At 37.7% G+C, this 19497-nt stretch overlaps 1 protein-coding gene across 1 annotated transcript in view; it reads right to left on the bottom strand.

The window, feature by feature from the left end:
- The window catches only part of LOC143270447 (vomeronasal type-2 receptor 116-like), a 47284-nt gene extending 31865 nt beyond the window's left edge, over positions 1 to 15419 (bottom strand). Inside the window, exon 1 of the mRNA XM_076560378.1 lies at positions 15202 to 15419. Coding sequence (XP_076416493.1) covers positions 15202 to 15419 — 218 coding nt within the window. The remainder of the gene's footprint in view (positions 1 to 15201) is intronic.
- Between the last annotated feature and the right edge of the window lie 4078 nt (positions 15420 to 19497).

The raw sequence follows: 19497 nt of genomic DNA, 5'->3' as shown, positions 1-19497 counted from the left end.
GTAGAAAACCTTGCAACAATCCCAGAACCTACATGGTGACTCAGAACCATCTGTAGATTCAGCCAGGAGCTCCTCTTCTAGCATATTTGGGCCCCAGGCACACATGTGGCATACAAACATATATAATAAGGAAAGCACTCAAACACGTGACATAAAAATAAATAAACCTTTTTGGAAGTGCTTCTGGGGCTTGAGAAGTGTCTGAGAGGTTAAGACTACTTGCTGTTCTTGGGGAGTGCTCTAACAGGTCAAAGAAGCTACTCTTCGGGTTACAATAATCTATACCAGTTTTAAGAAGTTATGTGTTCTCCTCTGCCCTCTTCAGTCAGAAGGAACACATATGGTACACAGATAGACATGTAGGGAAAACACTCATAGACATAAAATAAAAGAATTAAAAATCGAAAAACTAATAAAGAAAGAAAAGAGAGTTTCTCTAAGGTTGCAGAATAAATGAGTGATAGCGTCTCCTGTGTAAGCCAGTGAAAGAATCAATGTTCATGAAAATAGAATATGAAAAAAAGGAAAAGCTCCCAAATCCATGAAGGCAGTGAATAGTGCTCACAATGAAAGGAAAGGAAACTTTGGAAGCAGGAAGTTGGGCTGAACTGTCTCACACATGTCATTTGGTGGTTGGGGAGTGGTCCCTAGGAGCTGCTTTCAAAACTTTGCTTGACAAGAGCCTGCCTAGTCCCACTGCAGACAAGTCAGAGAATTCATGATGCCCAAGTCCCCTGGGTTCTGTTGAAGCAGAATCTACCTAGAGGCCTGAGGGCTGCAGGAAGAAATGCAGTTTGTTTACACTGTGTTAATTTGAGATCAATGGCTAGATGCTATGTTAAGAGAGAATCTGTTGTTCAAAACCTGGTAATTGGAAGCTATGGAGAGAGGGAGAAATTATTTTCCCCCAGGGATTATCTAATACCAAATATTCAGCGGTAAAAGTGTATACATGTCTATAAATGTATACATGTGTATCAATGTATGCATGTATATAAATGAATACATGTGCATAAGTGCATCTATGTGTACAAATGTATGCATGTGTACACAAGCATGTGTATAAATGAATACATGTATATTAATGTATGCATGTATATAAATGCATATATTGTAAAAATGAATAGATGCATATAAATGTATTCATGTATAAAAATGCATATGTGTATATAAATGTATGCGTGAGTATAAATGCATGCAGGTTTATAAATGCATACATATGTATAAATATATGCATGTATAACATGCTATAGTCTATGCATGCTTATAAAAGAATGCATGTGTATAAATGCATGTATGTGTATAAATGAATTGTGTATGAATTATGAATTTCTATAATTGCATACATGTGTACAATACAATAAATGTTTACAAATGTATACATGTGTATAAATATACATGTATAGAAGTATAAGCATGTGTATAAATGCATACAGGTATATAAATGCATACATGTGAATATAATTGCATACTTGTGTATAAATACATACATGTGTACAAATTCATAGATGTGTTTAAATGCATACATGTGTATAATTGTATGCATGTTTATAAATACATACATGAGAATCCCTGGAAAGAGCCGAGTCTGCAAACTCACTGAGTAGAACTTCTGTGATATGGAAGGTTGAAGTGTTGTAGGTCTAGAGACTCATTAACTTATTCCAGGCTAACTGTAGCACCCTGAACAGCCATTTCTTGGACATGTCTTCAGGTGAGCTAACCTCCTATAACTAGTTAATTAAATACGTCTGAAATCTACTAACTTATGAGACAACTGACTTCCAACAACCTAAAAGCTAAAAATGACATTGCATAGCATCTTGGGCCTATGGGATAAGTTTTTACATCTTGCCTGTGACTTCCTCTCTGTTGTTTTCACTAATCTTTTGATTTACAAATTTCTTATATTTGACCACAAAACTTCATGAAACTGCCCCCACCTTGGAACATGGAATCTGGGGTCCGCCAAATCTGTGGTCATCAGCCATTGTCACTGAAATTTGGTTCTAGAATGAATTGTCTCTTCTGTTTGATCTGAGGGCTGAGGTTTTTCCTATGACACAAAAGCAATATTCAACACGAAACAATTGTTCCAGCTGGTTAAATCTGTGTACTCATTTGTTTATATTCGTGTGCACCCTTCTTCATAAAAATCATAAAACAAAATTAATTTGAGAGGGAGTAGGTCTGGGAGGCCAGGATAGAGTTGGAGGTAGAAAATGAAAGAGGGAATGATAGAATTGCATCTTAAATATTGAGGTGTTGGGGAGCAGAAAGTTCAAAATATATTGTCTGAGATATTTTTATGAATACTGTATTTAGTCTGCCTCATGTCCTGAGTGATAGAAAGTATAGAATGTGTATTTTAGAGAGCAGGAGTGTAGGAAAATTATGGACCAAAGGGATTAGGCAGCAGGCAAGCTATTCCAGGAAGGACATAAGAAAGAGAGCCCAGTCCAGGGCAACCACAAAACAGGCTTCTCACCCCAGAGTTATCCTGGGGTTTGAATGAAACCTCTGAGACCATGAGGTCAGTAAAAAATACAGAATTGCAAACCTGTTGGTCATTGCAGTGAAAGACAAGACTGTGACATCCTGTTGTCAGTCTGAGAGTCACACAGCTACCCTCTGGTCTGGTGATTAATACTGAACAGGTTTTCAAGTGTCAGCGCCTGTAATGTTCTCATGATATGGTGGCTTCCCAGTATCAAGTCACCAAGGAGACATCCTCCAGCTAAACAGTAACCAGAGCAGTATGGTTGGGGTTGGCCCCAAAGAGTGAGAGAATAGAGCCAGTCCCCAGAATTCACAGCTCCAAGTGGCTACATAGCTCCAATATACCAGGTGGGAAAATGGTGCCTATGAGCACAGGCTGGTGGACATCATACTCTTATCTAATAAAGACTCAAGAACAACATAAGCCAAAGAAAAGACAAGAGTCCACACTGTCAGCTGACCTCCCTCTATATATTTGGCCGGCAGTCTGCAATTACTAAGGACAGGGGATTCCTTTCTGCTAGTCCTCATCTTCTTTTATTTATTTTATACTTGATTAAAATTTTCTCTACTCCATTTAGCAGAGTATATATGCTTAAATTACTTGAGAATACCTTATATGCATAGCATATGTGTTCATCAAATCTGCACCACCCCCATTACCACATATTCCTCCCTTATTCTTCCTGACACTTTCTCCACCCAAATTCAAGTTTATTCTCTGTAATTCCCCATAGAGTCCACTCTGCATTACCAGCATATACATTGCAGTAAGGCCTTCTGCTGCGGTATGGAAATCCTCTCAGTGTTTACACCCTAAAGAAAACTGTATTTCTCATTCCCAGAAGCTACCAAATGCCAAAGGATCCTCAGGCAGAAAGGTATTCATGATCCTCTATCCCATTAATGTGTTTGGTGTCTTTCCTGCAGGTCCTGTGCAGTAGGTTCGTGTGTGCCATGACCATGTGATGTAAGGGATAATTTCACCCCAAATCATGCACTACTTTTGACTCTTAGTAATGTCTACCCATAATCTGATGTGGTCTCTGAGATTTGGGGAAACACAGCATGAAACATGTCCCATGTAGAGCTGAGCACAGTGTCTTATTATCTGGTTGGTGACCACTTATAGGTCTATGTAGTAACCAACAGCTATTTGAAAATGAAGCTTCTCTGAAAAGGTATGAAAGAAGTAGTCATTGAACTGCCCATATAAAGGTAAGAACTGAGGAGGCAAGTACAATATTTGTCTATTTAGCATAATAATTATAGTAGTTCTCTTTTTGGATTAATGGCATGACTAGCCAGAGTTTCTTAGGTCAGTTAAGGGAGTGAGGCATGAGATCTGTCTAATGGAACTAGACTTAAATATGATAAGAATATTATGAGTTACCCTTGTAATATTCATACCACTATAAAGATATGCCATCAGTGTGCATATCTTTCCCTGCCAGTCATAGTTGTAGGTTTCGGGTGTCACTGGTGTGTTAGACAGTTGATTATGTTTTCTTTTTATTAATGTGCATAAAAGTTTTCAGCTCTGTGGATGCTAGCATGTAGGAATAAAGTTTCCATGTCAGCACCAGCTTGATTTTTCCAAGTCCTATAACTCAAGTATGCAAACACCAGCAAATTCTGGAGGGTAACCACGAACAAGATAAATAGCTTGTAATGGTTGGGTGTGTATTGACAGCATTAACAAACAACTTGAAACATACCTAGTGCTGGGATTTTTTGTTTGATGGCCCTCAGTATCTGGGAGAAGCACTATTCTGCAGCTATAGAATAATGACATTTAAATTACTTATGTATGTATTTTAGGATGATTCTATATTAGTACATTCTCATGTATTTTTCTCCAAGGTCTTACTGTTAATCCTTCACACACTCCCTCTGCTGATCTGCACTCCAGCACTCACTGCCTAACCCTTCCTGCTCCAGTATTTCCATTCCCCTGTTCATACCACATGTGCTCCATTCCTCTGCTAGTGAAATCCCTTTTTATTGCACCTTACTAGTTCCCTGATTTACATGGGTACACCAGTAAGTAGAGACACCTGAAGATTCAAAATTAGCATCTGCATATGAGAGAAAGCATCTGGCTTTGTCTTATTGTGTCTGGGTTGCCCTATTCAGAGTGGTTATTACAGCTGCATCCATTACAAGTAAATTTTATAATTCTATTTGTGTTTTCAGCTGGATAAAATCAGTTGGTGTACATGTACTACAGTTTCATTATCCATACATCAGTAGAGGGACATCTACGCTGCTTTCACTTCGTGGCTATGGTGAATATAGCAGCAATGAACCTGGATGTTCAAGAATTTCTTTAGTAGGATGTGTAGGCCTTTATGTATATACCCAGGATTGATAAACATAGAGGATATTGTAGATCTCTTTCCACACTTTTAGAAAGCCTCCACACTAATTTACATAGGGAATACAGCAGTCTGTGGTCCCCTTAACCCACATAAGGGCCAGCATTTGTTGTAATTTGCGTTCTTGGGTAAGACAAAATATCAAGGAAATGTTAATGTTTATTTCACTGGTTGCTAAGGAGATTGAACACCTTTAAAATCTTTCTCAGCCATTTGTATTCCATGTTTTCTGCACTCTCATTTCAGTGCCATGTGTTTTAAATTGGGTTGTTTGTTTTATCTAGAGTTAAATCAATGCTTGTTGATAAGACATTGGGATCTCTGTTTCCTGTTATCCCAACTGCTCTAGTTTTAGATGAAGTGAGAATGTTTGAGACACAGTCTTGAGGCCACTCCTTGTTGATGTGTGAATGTGTTGTCTAGAGTGTGAGTAGCCTGTGTGTCAGTCACATAAAAAGGGATCCTGCTCCTTTGTTATTTCAGACATTTCCTTCTGAAAAAACTCTAGGTCACTTGGAGACATCATGGTTGAAATTCTTGTCACCAGGACACTTACTGGTCTCTCTCCCATCCTTGCTCTCCCTCCCAGTGTGTTCCCTCCTTACACCTGGAGCTTGCTCTGCATACTCCTCATGTGCATTTTCCAATCTCTTTTCCTTCTCAGACTTGGAGATTCCATTAATCCTAGTTGTCTTATTGCACATGACTTGGCCTCAGGACAGCTCAGTGACCATAGATGGCACACTGGACTTCCAAATGCCCACAGACTGTAACAATTTCTGTTATCATAAGCATATGATCCCAAACTAAATTCGCTCTCTCTCTCTCTCTCTCTCTCTCTCTCTCTCCCTCTCTCTCTCTCTCTCTCTCTCTCTCTCTCCATCTTCTCTCAAAAATCTCTTGTCTCTGGGTCTTATCTCCCTGCTCTCATGTTATCTCAGAGCCTTCTTTCTTCTCTGCTTGCTCCAGTCCCTTCTCTCATCACTAGATACAGTTTTACACACATTCACACATATTTTGGGTATGGATAATATTATAATATTAAAATTGTTTCATGCTTTTGTGTTCTATAAATAAAGTGTCTGTGGGGTTGGGTATTAGTTCTCTCCCTCCAGACCTGAGCATTCTGTTTAAGGCTTTCATTCAAATCTGTCCTGTGTTAGGTGAGCCACCTCAACCTGTGACAAGAGAAGTAGAGAAAGCAGAATAACACAGGAAATGATGCTGTGTGTTTAAAAACAGCTAAAAAGTAAGTTATTCCTGATACAGGTCAGGGATGCTAATCTGCTTCCCTCTCTTACATCCCTAAAACTTTTACTAAAGTATAAAGTTTATCTTTATGTTTTTAAGAAAAGTCTGTAAACTTTCTCTATCTCAGGGTTTGTAAATTCATTGAATGTGGTTGAAAAATCTGTAAAATCTGTAACAAAAAGTTAGGGTAAAATTTATTTTAAAAAAAGGATTGAGAGATAAAATCTACATCATGCTTCTGTGTACCTTTAATTTAACTCTTGTTCTGGAAGATCCATCTGACACAGCACACTGTATACATGACTTTAATTCAATTACTGTTTGTGGAAAACAGAACTTAACAGCAAATGTTTGATGAATCTACCAGCTCTCATTGGACCAAGAGGTGAGGGACTCTTCTCCCATCAAAACAGTCCTGCCTCTAGGACCAAGGCCCTGGGACACAGCCAGTCTCCAAGAACCCCAACCCAACTCTATCCTAGTTGCTGGCCAGCAAAAAAAGTGCTGTGGGTAGACTCCCCTGCTTAAATCTCCCACTGGACCCTGCAATCTACAAGACCAATGACCTACCCAATACCCATCTGCGTGTGACCCCAGTAACTTCCAGAGATAAAGAATCTACCAGCTCCCATTAGACCAAGAAGTGAGTAACTCTTCTCCCACCCAAAGAGACCTGCCTCAAGGATCCAGGCCCTAGGACACAGCCTGTCAATGAGAACCCCTACTCTGTCCAAGTTGCCACCCAGGAGAAAAAACTCCTGTGGGCAACTCCTCCACCAAAACCCTCCATCAGACCCTGCATTCTACAGGACCCACACCTTATCACAATAACCATCTACCTGCGACACCAGTAACTTCCTGATACATGAAAAACGCGAGCTCTCATTGGACAAAGAGTTGCTGGCCAGGAGGTAAGATTCCTGTGTCAGGCTCCCCCACCAAAACTCCCCAAAGAACCCAGCAATCTACAAGACCCATGCCCTACCCCAATAGCATCACCCTGGGATACCAGTAGCTTCCTGAGATATACAATCTGCTAGCTCAATTGGACCAAAAGATGCTTCCTGAGATACAGAATCTGCCAGCTCGGACTGGTCCAAGAGCCCTAATAAGACCAAGAGAGGCTCCCTGAGTCTCAGAATCAACTAGCTTAGACTGGACCAAGAGCAGGTCACTGACATACAGAATCTGCCAGCTTCAATTAGACCAAGAGCTAAGATTGGACCCAGAAGGGTCCCTTTTAACATTGATACAGAAAGCACAGAGTGGACCAAGAGCACCTCACTTGGACACAGGAACCTCTTGCAACTATTGGAGGAAGAAATGGGTAGATAGATGTCAGTACAAAAATACATACAACAGCATAAAGAGCAATCTGGCATCACCAAAACCTAGCCTGCCTGCAACAGCAAGATCTAAATATCACAATGTAGAAGAAGCAGAAGGTAACCTTAAAAATAACTATATAAAGATGCTAGAGGCCTTTAAAGAGGAAATGAAATTTTCCCTTAAAGAAACTGATGGAAGCACTTGGGAGGCAGAGGCAGGCAGATCTCTGTTAGTTGGAGGCCAGCTTGGGCTACCAAGTGAGTCCCAGGAAAGGCTCAAAGCTACACAGAGAAACCCTGTCTCGAAAAATCAAAAAAAAGAAAGAAAAAAGAAACTGAGGGAAAGACAAATGAAGAAATCAATAAATCCCTTAAAGAAAGCCAAGAAAACCATGAAAAAGCAAATAAACATGTGAAGGAAACAGTTCAAGATCTGAAAATTTAAATAGAAACAATGAAGAAGACACAAACAGAGGAAATGCTGGATATAGAAAATCTAATTAAACAAACAGGAAACACAGATGCAAGCATAACCAACAGAATACAAGAGATGGAAGAGAGAATCTTTGTTATAGAAGATACAGCAGAGGAAAGAGATGCATTGGTAAAAGAAAACAGTAAAGCCAAAAGAGGCATAACACCAAATGTCCAGGAAATCTTGGATACCATGAAAAAGCCAAACCTATGAATAATAGGGATAGAAGAAGGAGAAGAATACCAACTGAAAGGCACAGAAAATATATTCAACAAAATCATGAAAGATCTTTCCCAACATAAAGAAGGAAATACCTATGAAGATACAAGAAGTTTATAGAACACCAAATAGACTAGAACCCAAAAAAAGTCTTCTAACCACATAATAATTAAACCACTAAACATACAGAATAAAGAAAATATTAAGAGCAGCAAAGTTTCCCCTTTCTCATTCAAGTGACTTAAAAAGGCAGACCAAACAGAATAACACCTGACTCCTCAGTGGAGACTTTGAAAGCCAAAAGATCCTGGACAGATGTAATGCAGACAATAAGAGACTATGAATGTCAGCCTAGGTTAATATACCCAGCAAAACTTTCAATCACCATAGACAGACTGAACAAGATATTACAAGACAAAACCAGATTTAAATAATACCTATCCACAAACCCAGCCCTACAGAAAGCACTAGAAGGAAAACTCCAACCTAAGGAAGTCAGATGTACCCTCAAAACCACAAGAACAGATAACCTCAAAAGAAGGGAAATAAACACACACTACAACCAAAAAAATCACTGGTTATTAACATCCCTTAATATCAAAGGACTCAATGTTCCTATAAAAGGACATAGGCTAACAGAATGGATATAAAATCAGGAACTATCCTTCTGCTGCACACACCTCAATTTCAAAGATAGCCACTACCTCAGAGTAAAAGACTGAGAAAAGGCTTTCCAATCAAATGGATTTAAGAAGCAAGCTGGTGTAGCTATCCTAACATCTAATAAAACAGATTTCAGACTAAAATCAATCAGGAAGGACACTACATATTCATCACAGGAAAGATCCACCAATATGAAGTCTCAATTCTGAACACTTATGCCCCAAATACAAAGGCACTCACATATGTAAAAGAAACATTAATAAAGCTTAAATCACACATCAAACCCCATACCTTAATAGTGGGAGATTTCAACACCCCACTCTCACCACTGGACAGATCTGTCAGATCAAAACTTAACAGAGAAATAAGGGACCTAACAGATGTTATGACTCAAATGGACTTAATTGATATCTACAGAACATTCTACCCTAACAACAAACAATATACATTCTTTTCAGCAAACCATGGAACTTTCTCTAAAATCAACCACTTACTCAGTCAAGGAGCAAATCTCAACAGATACAAAAAAAATGGAATAACCTCATGCATTCAATTGGACCACCATGGCTTAAAATTAGATTTTAACAACAAAAATAACATAAAGCCTACAATCTCATAGAAAGTGACTAATGCCCAACTGAATCACCACTGGGTCAAGAAAGAAATAAAGAAAGATATTAAAGACTTCCTAGAATTCAATGAAAATGAATGTACTACATACCCAAACTTATGGGACACTATGAAATCAGTGCTAAGAGGAAAATTCATAGCACTAAATGCCCACATAAAGAAGTTGGGGAAATTTCACACTAGTGACATAACAGCACACTTTAACAACTCCAGAACAAAAAGAAGCAAAGAAGCAAAGTCACCCAGGAGGAATAGATGCCAGGAAATAATCAAATTGAGAGTTGAAATCAATAAAATGGAAACAAAGAAAACAAATCAAAGAATCAATGAAGGAAAGAGTTGGTTCGTTGAGAAAATCAACAAGATAGACAAACCCTTATCCAAGCTAACCAAAAGGCAGAGAGAGAGCATCTAAATTAATAAAATCAGAAATGAAAAGAGAGACATAACAACAGACAACAAGGAAATACAGAGAATCCTCAGGTCATCCTTCAAACACCTGTACTCCACAAAATTAAAAAATTTAAAAGAAATGGACAATTTTCTATTTAGGTACCACATACTAAAGTCAAACCAAGACGAGAAAAACAATTTAAATAGACCAATAACACCTCAGGAAATAGACACAGTCATTAAAAGTCTCCCAACCAAAAAAAAGCACATGGCCAGATGGCTTCAATGCAGAATTCTACCAGATTTTCAAAGAACATTTAATACCAATACTCTTCAAATTGTTCCACACAATAGAAACATACAGAATATTATAAAACTCCTTTTATGAGGCTATAGTTACTCTGATTCCCAAGCCACACAAAGATGCAACAAAGAAAGAGAGTTACAGATCAATCTCCCTCATGAACATTGATGCAAAAATACTCAATAAAATATTAGCAAATCGAACACATCAAAAAATTATCCACCATGATCAAGTAGGCTTTATCTCAGAGATGCAAAGATGGTTCAACACATGAAAATCTGTCAATGTAATACACCATATAAAAAAACTGAAAGAAAAAAACCCACATGATTATCTCATTAGATGTTGAAAATGCCTTTGACAAAATCCAACACCCCGTCATGGTAAAGGTCTTGGAGAGATCAGTAATACAAGGAACATACATAAACATAATAAAGACAATTTACAGCAAGCCAACAGCCAACATGAAATTAAATGGAGAGAAGCTCAAAGCAATTTCACTAAAATGAGAACAAGACAAGGCTGTCTACTCTCTCAATATCTTTTCAATATAGCACTTGAAGTTCTAGCCAGAGCAATAAGAAAAAAAAGGGAGATCAAAGGAATACAAATTGGAAAGGAAGAAGTCAAACTTTCACTATTTGTAGACAATATGATAGTATACATAAGTGACCCCAAAAATTCTACCAGGGAACTTCTGCAGCTGATAAACACTTTCATTAGTGTTGCAGGATACAAGATTAATTCAATAAAAATTTAGCTCTCCTACATACAAATGATAAATGGGCTGAAAAAGAAATCAGAGAAATATCACCATTTACCATAGTCACAAATAATATAAAATACCTTGGGGTAACTCTAACTAAGCAAGTGAAAGACCTGTATTACAAATACTTCAAGTCTTTGAAGAAAGAAACTGAAGGAAATATCAGAAAATGGAAAAATCTCACACTCTCATTGATAGGTAGGATTAACACAGTTAAAAGGACAATCTTACCAAAAGCAGTCTACTGACTGAATGCAGTCTCCATCAAAATCCCAACACAATTTTTCCCATACCTGGAAAGAACGATACTCAACTTCATATAGAAAAACAAAAACCTAAGATAGATAAAACAAACCTCTACAGTAAAGCAACCTCTGTAGGTATCACCATCCCTGATCTCAAGCTCTACTATAGCTATAGTCATAAAAACAGCTTTGTATTGGCATAAAAATGATCTGTGGACCAACGGAATCAAACTGAAGACCTGACATTAATCCACATGCCTATGAACATATGATTTTTGACAAAGAACCTAAATTGTACAATGTGGACTGTATTTATGGTTTAAGGTTTTACTTTGATGCTAAAGGATCTTCAATTAAATCTTTAACTCAAATTTTTAAGGCTCAGATTGACAGGGATAAAACTGTAAAATTCTAATCTTATACAAACTATGAACTTGGTATAAACTGTAGAAGATAATTAAGACAAGGAAGTTAATTGTCAGTTGTAGTTAGATAGGCCCATAGGGCTGAGGAAATTGGCTCAGACCAGTAGCCACGGTATGCACATAATGTGCTTCCTTAAGAGCCAACCTGGAGTCTGCCTGAGGGCCTAGCAACAGGAGCTATCAGAGTTCCTGGTCACTGTCAGAGGTTCTGACTGCTGTCAGAGTTCCTGATCATGCAGAGTCTGCCTAGGACCTAGCAACAGTCCCTGTCTAAGTTCCTGATCATGCCCAGCCAATGAGGGATGACCACACAGACTAGGCACTGGGATGGGGGTAATAAGGGCTTCCCTGTTATTGAATAAGAGAGTTTGTTATTTCCCTTCAATGGACTCTTGGTTTCTGTGCCGATGATGCTGTGCATTCTCACCCCCTCCCCCAAGGGAGCCATTAGAATCTAAGCAACAGTCAGTTATTTTATAAATGATCAAACTTTTTACTGTGCTCCAAACTGTGGTTTTGGTAATGCTGAGTATAAATGTAATTCATTTACAGAGGGGCAAGCCATAGCCTTCTGTACATGCTATCAAGGACAAGCACGAAGCAAGTAACTGAAAATAAGTAAAGTTTGTTTAAAATCAGGTATAGTTAATTAATTAAATGATGTCCCTCACACTGCTCAGAGAGATCTGCTGAATATGGAATGTAGACTATTTAACAAGAAAAGCTTCCCCTGATACACAAAATACTAGCTTCTAGAATCAGCTTCTAAGACTATTCACAAATATGGTGGAAAAACATACTCCACCTTGACCTTTCCTTAGTTGTGCTAATGTGGACAAATGGGCTCATACCTGGCACACAATTTACCCACCTCCAGGTCCGTGCCAAAATGTGGACACTATTGAGTTAGATGCCCTACTCTGCCCAGCCAAGGTAGGACAGTTTTCCCTAGTTCCTCCTTCACAGAAACATCTCTCAGACCTCATGAGTCTGGTGTTTGAAGGTAGATGCTCCCCTGTGTGGCAACCAAAGTCTTAATAGTGTCTTGTGTGTCACATCCAAGAAGTGACAGCCCTGCTCCCAACAGAGTCATAGAGACGACCATGGAGAATTCCAGATGGATGCTTAGGTATCAGGTAAGTCTTTGTCATTTTAACTGATACAGTGGTAGTTTTGATATACTTCCTACTCAAATTTTTCTCTCTGATTTCTGATGGTGGTGCTAACAAGTTGTTGTTTTATAAGTTTAGCAGAAGCAAGCAGACCTACCCAGCTCCTCCCAAAAAGGCTACAGCTGCATCATCAGTCCACAAAATATGTGAAAATTATGTGTTGATTATTTTTAAATAATAGGTCATCTGCTGAAGAAGGCAGACTCAAGACAGGGTCATCTTGCTGATAGACTTCATACAGAAAAAGATATCCTCACAAACTAGGTTTAATGGAAAACCAAACTGAAGCTATCATGCTATTATTCAGCAAAAAGAAAAAAACTTTTTACTATTCATTTATTAAAGGAACTTGCTTTTCAATCATTCTTCCTATTAACCAGCCATATATGTCTTCTGGTAAATGATTGGATAGAAAAAAAAGGATTAAAGTTTATATAAGTTTGAGGGTCTTAGGAAGGGATATATTATGTACACACAAGTTGGAAAGGTCTGAGGAAGTGACTTAAGGTATGTGAAAATAAGACTTAAAGATTTCTAAGTTTCAGAGTTTTATGTTAGTAGTATGTGGAGTTCTAATAAGCCATTAATCTAGCCTTGGCAAAGCACTGGCTACTATTATTATCGTCACAGGCCAAAATTTTTAATTTTCTTTCATAGATTACTAAACATAGACTTAAAAGGGCTGCTGGCTGACTCTGCTGAAAATATCCATGTCATATATATGACATATATATGTATATGTATACACACACACACACACACACACACACATATATATATATATATATATATATATATATATATATATATATATATATAGAGAGAGAGAGAGAGAGAGAGAGAGAGAGAGAGAGTATAAAATTTGGCCAGAAGAAAAAGTATTCATGTTTGTAACTGAGCACCATCCTTTTGGTCCCCAAGTTTTTACTAAGTCTATAAAGTACAAGTCTACCCCACTTGTACACAAACACTGGTTTTGTTCTTTTATACAATGAGGATTTAAGCACTGATTATAAACAGTGTTCATGACAATATATCTAAAACTTATATCTCTGAGAGTAATTTAAAAACTTAATGTAACCGTCAGGAAGTCGTGACTTGAATCCACCTATGACAGATCAAACAGGCTCCTGAAAGAAGCTCCTGTCAGTTAACAGTTCAAGCTCTCCTCCCTACTGCCTATCCCTGAAGATAGACTCTCTCTTTCTCGTGGTCCTGGGACTCAATCGGCCTCCTGCTGTCGCATGATACTGAACTGTATACAGTCTTTCCATCCTGTAAAAGCATTCCTAAGAGAACTTTAAGTGATAAATAAATTAGGCATGTATGTTGGCATTTTTCTTTTCACATACTCCATAATACCACAACTACCAGGACTACAGGCCTGGAAGACTGTTTCCTGCTCACAGCGCAGTGCATGGATTGGACATTCAAGAAGATTCTTCTCAGTAGAGGACCATCTTAATCTAGAATTAATGTTCAAATGAACAAAGGTACCAACAATAGAAAAAAGTAGGAAATATGAAAAAGCAAGGCCAAACAAATCCTCCACAATATCATAAGAAACCAACAAATGAACTCAAAGATACTGAGAGAGGCCAAGTGCCAGATGAGTAGTTCAAAAGTCAAAAAGATGATGTCCTAAAAGAACATAGAAACAAGCAAGCAAAACCAACTGGGCATTGAGAAAAGATGCAACACTGTACAGGAAAACAAAGGCTGAAGGACAAGGACAACAGCAATTATATATATATCAAAGACTCAGTACCAAGAAAGTCAAATCCTAAATGGAAACTGAGATTCTTCCAGGGGCAAGAACACATAGAAATGTTGGAAATGAAAAACACAAAACATCCAATAAAAACACAGGGGAAAGTGACCCCAGGAGAACTGACAAAGCAGAAGACAGACTATCAGGCATGAAAGATGTGATTTCAGAACACTGCATTAAAATATCAATAAGGAATTAATAAGTAATAAACATGACCACAGAGTCCAAACTCTGAGATATTTTAAAGAGACCAATGCAAGAACCTGAGGGAGAGGAGATGCTAAACCATGTACTAAGGACATGGGGATTTAGCAGAAAATATCCAGGTCTGTAGAAAGAAAGAAACATTCCTACAGTAGTCATTTAGATTCTTAAAAATATGAGAACAGGGTGGAGCCTCTCCTTGTCATGTTAGAGTCAATGTGTGAAAACAATATAAGACTGTCTGTGGACTCACAGAATGGACAGACACAAAAGTTGTTTTCCCTCTTTGATCTCTACCTGACTAAAAAATAAACAAAAGGAAAGCAAAGGTCTGTAAGATGCATAATGAAGGAGGAAAGTTTGCAAATGAGTTTCACATTTCTGTGTATACAGTTCATTATACTCAAAGGAATTACATGTGCACAGAGGCACTGTCATGTAGCCAGAATACCCTTAGCACAGTCACACAAATACTTACAGAAAATTATCAAATATATCCGGTTTGGTCTCAAAAAACATATGGCTTTTGTAGAATCCCTCCATTGTGATGTAAATGGGGACAAATGCACCTAGGATCATGTCAGCCTTCATGAAGGTGCTGGGCTTCCAGTAATCAAAGCATCTCTGATGATTCATTTCACCTAATGTAAACAAAGACTGCAGGAGTAGGAAGAGACAAAGCAAAGGAAGGGACATGTCAGGGTCTGCACCACACAGAGAGACAATGCCCTGCAACTTGACTGAGCTGTGGAGATGATTGACTTAGGTCATGGAACAGGCTCAGACCTCAACAGTGTCAGAGAAGACTCTGTATGCTATAGCTGGCTCCTGATGTTGCATCAGGCTCTCAGGCTGCACATAGTCTATGGTTCTCATGCCAGACAGGGAGCACCAACAGAAGCAAAGTCCAGACAACTGAGGGTAAGTCAGAGTGCTGAACTTCTCCTCTAACTGTAACTAGAGTGGCCCTGAATGGGCTGGCTTTTCTTGATTCTATTCCCCTCTCACACATGTGCTCTGGGGATCTCCTAGTCCTGGGGCTCTGCACCTGCATCCTCTATCGTGGTGGAAAATATGTTTGTTTCTTTCCTTCTTCACCCACCTCTATGATTTCATAATGGTCCACAGTGGCTTTGAAGAGTGCCATAGCCAGAGACAGAATTGTAGGTCATCAATCCAGATTGTTTTAATTAGATTGCTGTTTTGGAAGACACAGATAAACATTATAAACACTGAGAAAAAGCAATAGCTGGCTGCCACAAAGCATGCACTTGTAATATTCCATACAATGATTTAACAAGAGGGTGTAGTGGTGATGACAGTTTCTAGTGTCTGCCATTCAGAAGCACAATGAACTTGTATCTATCTTGAGTTCCTTGTCTCCTTTCTCCTCCTTGTAGAAATAATTATGAAGATGGAGAAAGGAATAAGGACATTCCAGACAAATACAGATCATTTCCCACCTCAACCATTCAAAATATTAAGATTCACAAGCAGTATTCTGTGTTCTGCTATTAGTAGACTCTGGTACATCCTTTCCCCTCTACATTTTTAAAAATTCACAGTGAAATAGAATCATACTTGATTTATACACTTCTTCCTCTCTCCTGTAATGCTATTCATCAGAAATACCATTGATATACTGTTATATATTATGGATAATTATTATATAGTATAAGACAAATCAAATTTTGTATATGTATATAAGTTAGATAGGTAGCAACAATTTATGAAAAAAGAGGCCATGGATTTTCAAAGGAGCAAGAGGACTACACTGGGGAATTTGGAGTACATAAATGGAAGGAGAAATAATGCTATAAATTAAAAAATGGATGTCTCTTATGTATAACCTTACAAAATTTTGATTATTGGAATCCTTAAAAAATATACAAAGTACTTTTCAATTCAACACTGTATATTTAGTAGTAGTAGTAGTAGTAGTAGTAGTAGTAGTTCTGCACCCAGCTTGAAGTATTTCTTTAAATTACCCCTCTGTTGTCACTGAAATGTGTTCTTTGACAAGCAATTCCTCAACACCCTGATATTCAGCCTCTAACAGTTACCATTCTAACTTAGGTCAGGGGATTGACTTTAGGATATAGTTTTGAATGAGGTCAGAGAGCATTTGATTTTTTGTGCCTAGCTCATGTCCCTGAACATAATCTCTGCATTCATCTGTATGTATATATATGCTTGATGCATGTAACAACAGTAACTGATGATAAAATTCCTGGCAATCAAAGAGCCCATGAATGGCTGTATGAGAAAATTTGGAGGGAGGAAATGAATGTGAGAGCAGGCATGATTATATTACAATCTCAAAACCAAGGAAAAATGTTTTCTCTGCATATAAAAATCAAATAATACAATATCTTGCATTCATGCGTTGAAGGACAATCAAGTCATTTCTAATTGTGTGCACTCTAAATTATGCTTCATTAAACATGAATGGAGATGTGTCCTTGACCAGAACATGTCATGTGTTGTTTTCATATGTATGATGGTGGAATCACTCACTTAGTGTATACAGTGACTACTCTAAGTGGTGGTATTCTAATTGTACTGAAATGTGATTTTGATTGTATGTTAATAAATAAAGTTACCCGGGGGTCAGAGCTATTAGAGCCATAGCAAGAGTGTGGCGGTGGTGGCACACACCTTTAATCCCATAGATCTCTGTGTGTTCAGGGTTACAGCCAACATTGGAGACATATGCCTTTAAGACCTGGGGGGCTTTACATACAGACAGTGATGAGGCAGTCACATGTTTGTGTTTACAAACAAGGAAAGGCAGGTTACAAATCAGAAAATTTAAATAAAGTGGTTCAAAGTCTATATAATTCAGTTCAAAAATCAGAATTGTATGATATTCTGTTGGTATTAATGGATTTTTCAGAACCTCTCAACATAGTAACTGACTCTCAGTATGCTGAAAGATTTGTGTTACATATTGAGACTGCAGAATTTATCCCTGATGCTTCAGAATTAACTTCACTATTTATTCAATTACAAGATACAATCAGGAAAAGGAATCATCCTTTATATATAACTCACATTCGATCCCATACTGGTGTGCCAGGCCCTCTAGCACAAGGCAATGATGAAAATAATAAATTATTGATAGGAAATGTGCTGGAGGCCTCAGAATTTCATAAAAAACATCATGTCAATAGTAAAGGTTTAAAAAAGGATTTTTCCATAACCTGGCAACAAGCCAAAGAAATACTAAAGAAATGTCCTACTTGTTCCTTCTACAATCAAACACCATTACCAGCAGGATGTAACCCAAAAGGTACTCAGAGAAATGAAATCTGGCAGTTGGACGTGTTTCACTTTGCAGAATTTGGAAAATTGAAATATGTACACCAAACCATCGATACTTATTCAGGATTACAATGGGCAACTGCTTTGAGTTCTGAAAAAGTTGATTCTGTAATCACTCATTTGCTAGAAGTTATGGCCATCATGGGTATACCTGCACAAATCAAAACTGAAAATGCTCCATCATATGTCTCTGTTTAAATGAAACAGTTTTTTGCTTATTACAATATAAAGCATATTACAGGCATACCACATAATCCTACAGGTCAAGCAGTTATAGAAATATCAAACAGAACTCTAAAAGATATGCTAAATAAACAGAAATGGGTAACAAAAACTCCCAGAAATAGACTGCATAATGCTCTTCTAACTTTGAATTTTCTGAATGCCAATGAGAAAGGAACAACAGCTGCAGAGAGACATTGGATAATAGAAAAAACTACAGAATTGAATCAGCCTATATACTTTAAGGATGTGCTGACCTCAGAATGGAAACCAGGGTATGTATTACATTGGGGACGAGGTTTTGCTTTTGTTTCTACAGGAGAAGATAAGCTGTGGGTACCATCAAAATTGATAAAGGTTCGATTTGAACAAGAGAGACCTCTTAATTAGAGGAGGTGATAGTTCATCAACCAGCATGAACATCCAATTTAAACTAACTTGCATCAATAACACATGCCTTTTCATTTAATCAGATAATAACTTGCCAAAAAGGAACAGCCCCAAAATTAGTCTTTGGGAAAGGTTTTTGTTTTTGTCTTTTAGGAGAATGAAGGTTAAGGAATCTGAAGAACACTGGACAAATAAGACAACTGAAGAAAAGGGACAAATCATCTATCCCAAGAAACATAGTGAAATGGCGTATGGGTATATATTATCTAAAAAATTTCATGTCTTCCTAAATGTTTGTTTCTGCTTTTCTCTAAAGATTTGACACTATAGTCCCAATTCAATTAAAATTTAAAGCTGACTTTGGAGTTGGAGAATGGCTCTCTCCTTCTTTAAACTCAAGCATGTTGTTAAAAGGAAAATGCAAACTCCCTGTATCATGCCAGAATAAAAGAGCCATCTTCTGCTATGGTACAGGACAAAAGCAAAATTAATTAAGGGACTATTCTATTACTAATCTCAGCTCTTTGATTCTATTCTGATTCTTTAAACTTTTCTTAAAGTATGAATTTTATATCAAAATTTACAAGATTAACATATATAGATATATAGATATATATACATTTTAAACTTTGTTAAGATATGAATGGTCATATAGAGTACTAACTAATTCTAGAAAAAAAAAGGCTTCAATTACCTGCATATATATGTCTTTCTGTTTGAGTCTCTTATCAGTTTTCTGCAGGAAATCATGGCCAGGCCTAACATCAACTGAAGTCTCCAGGAAGAAGATGGGGCCCCAGAACAACAACAATTTCACGTGGACAATAATAATATCATT

This window comes from Peromyscus maniculatus, chromosome 23 (genome assembly GCF_049852395.1).
Source record: "Peromyscus maniculatus bairdii isolate BWxNUB_F1_BW_parent chromosome 23, HU_Pman_BW_mat_3.1, whole genome shotgun sequence".
NCBI lineage: Eukaryota > Metazoa > Chordata > Mammalia > Rodentia > Cricetidae > Peromyscus > Peromyscus maniculatus.
This window is presented reverse-complemented; position numbering and strand designations above follow the sequence as displayed.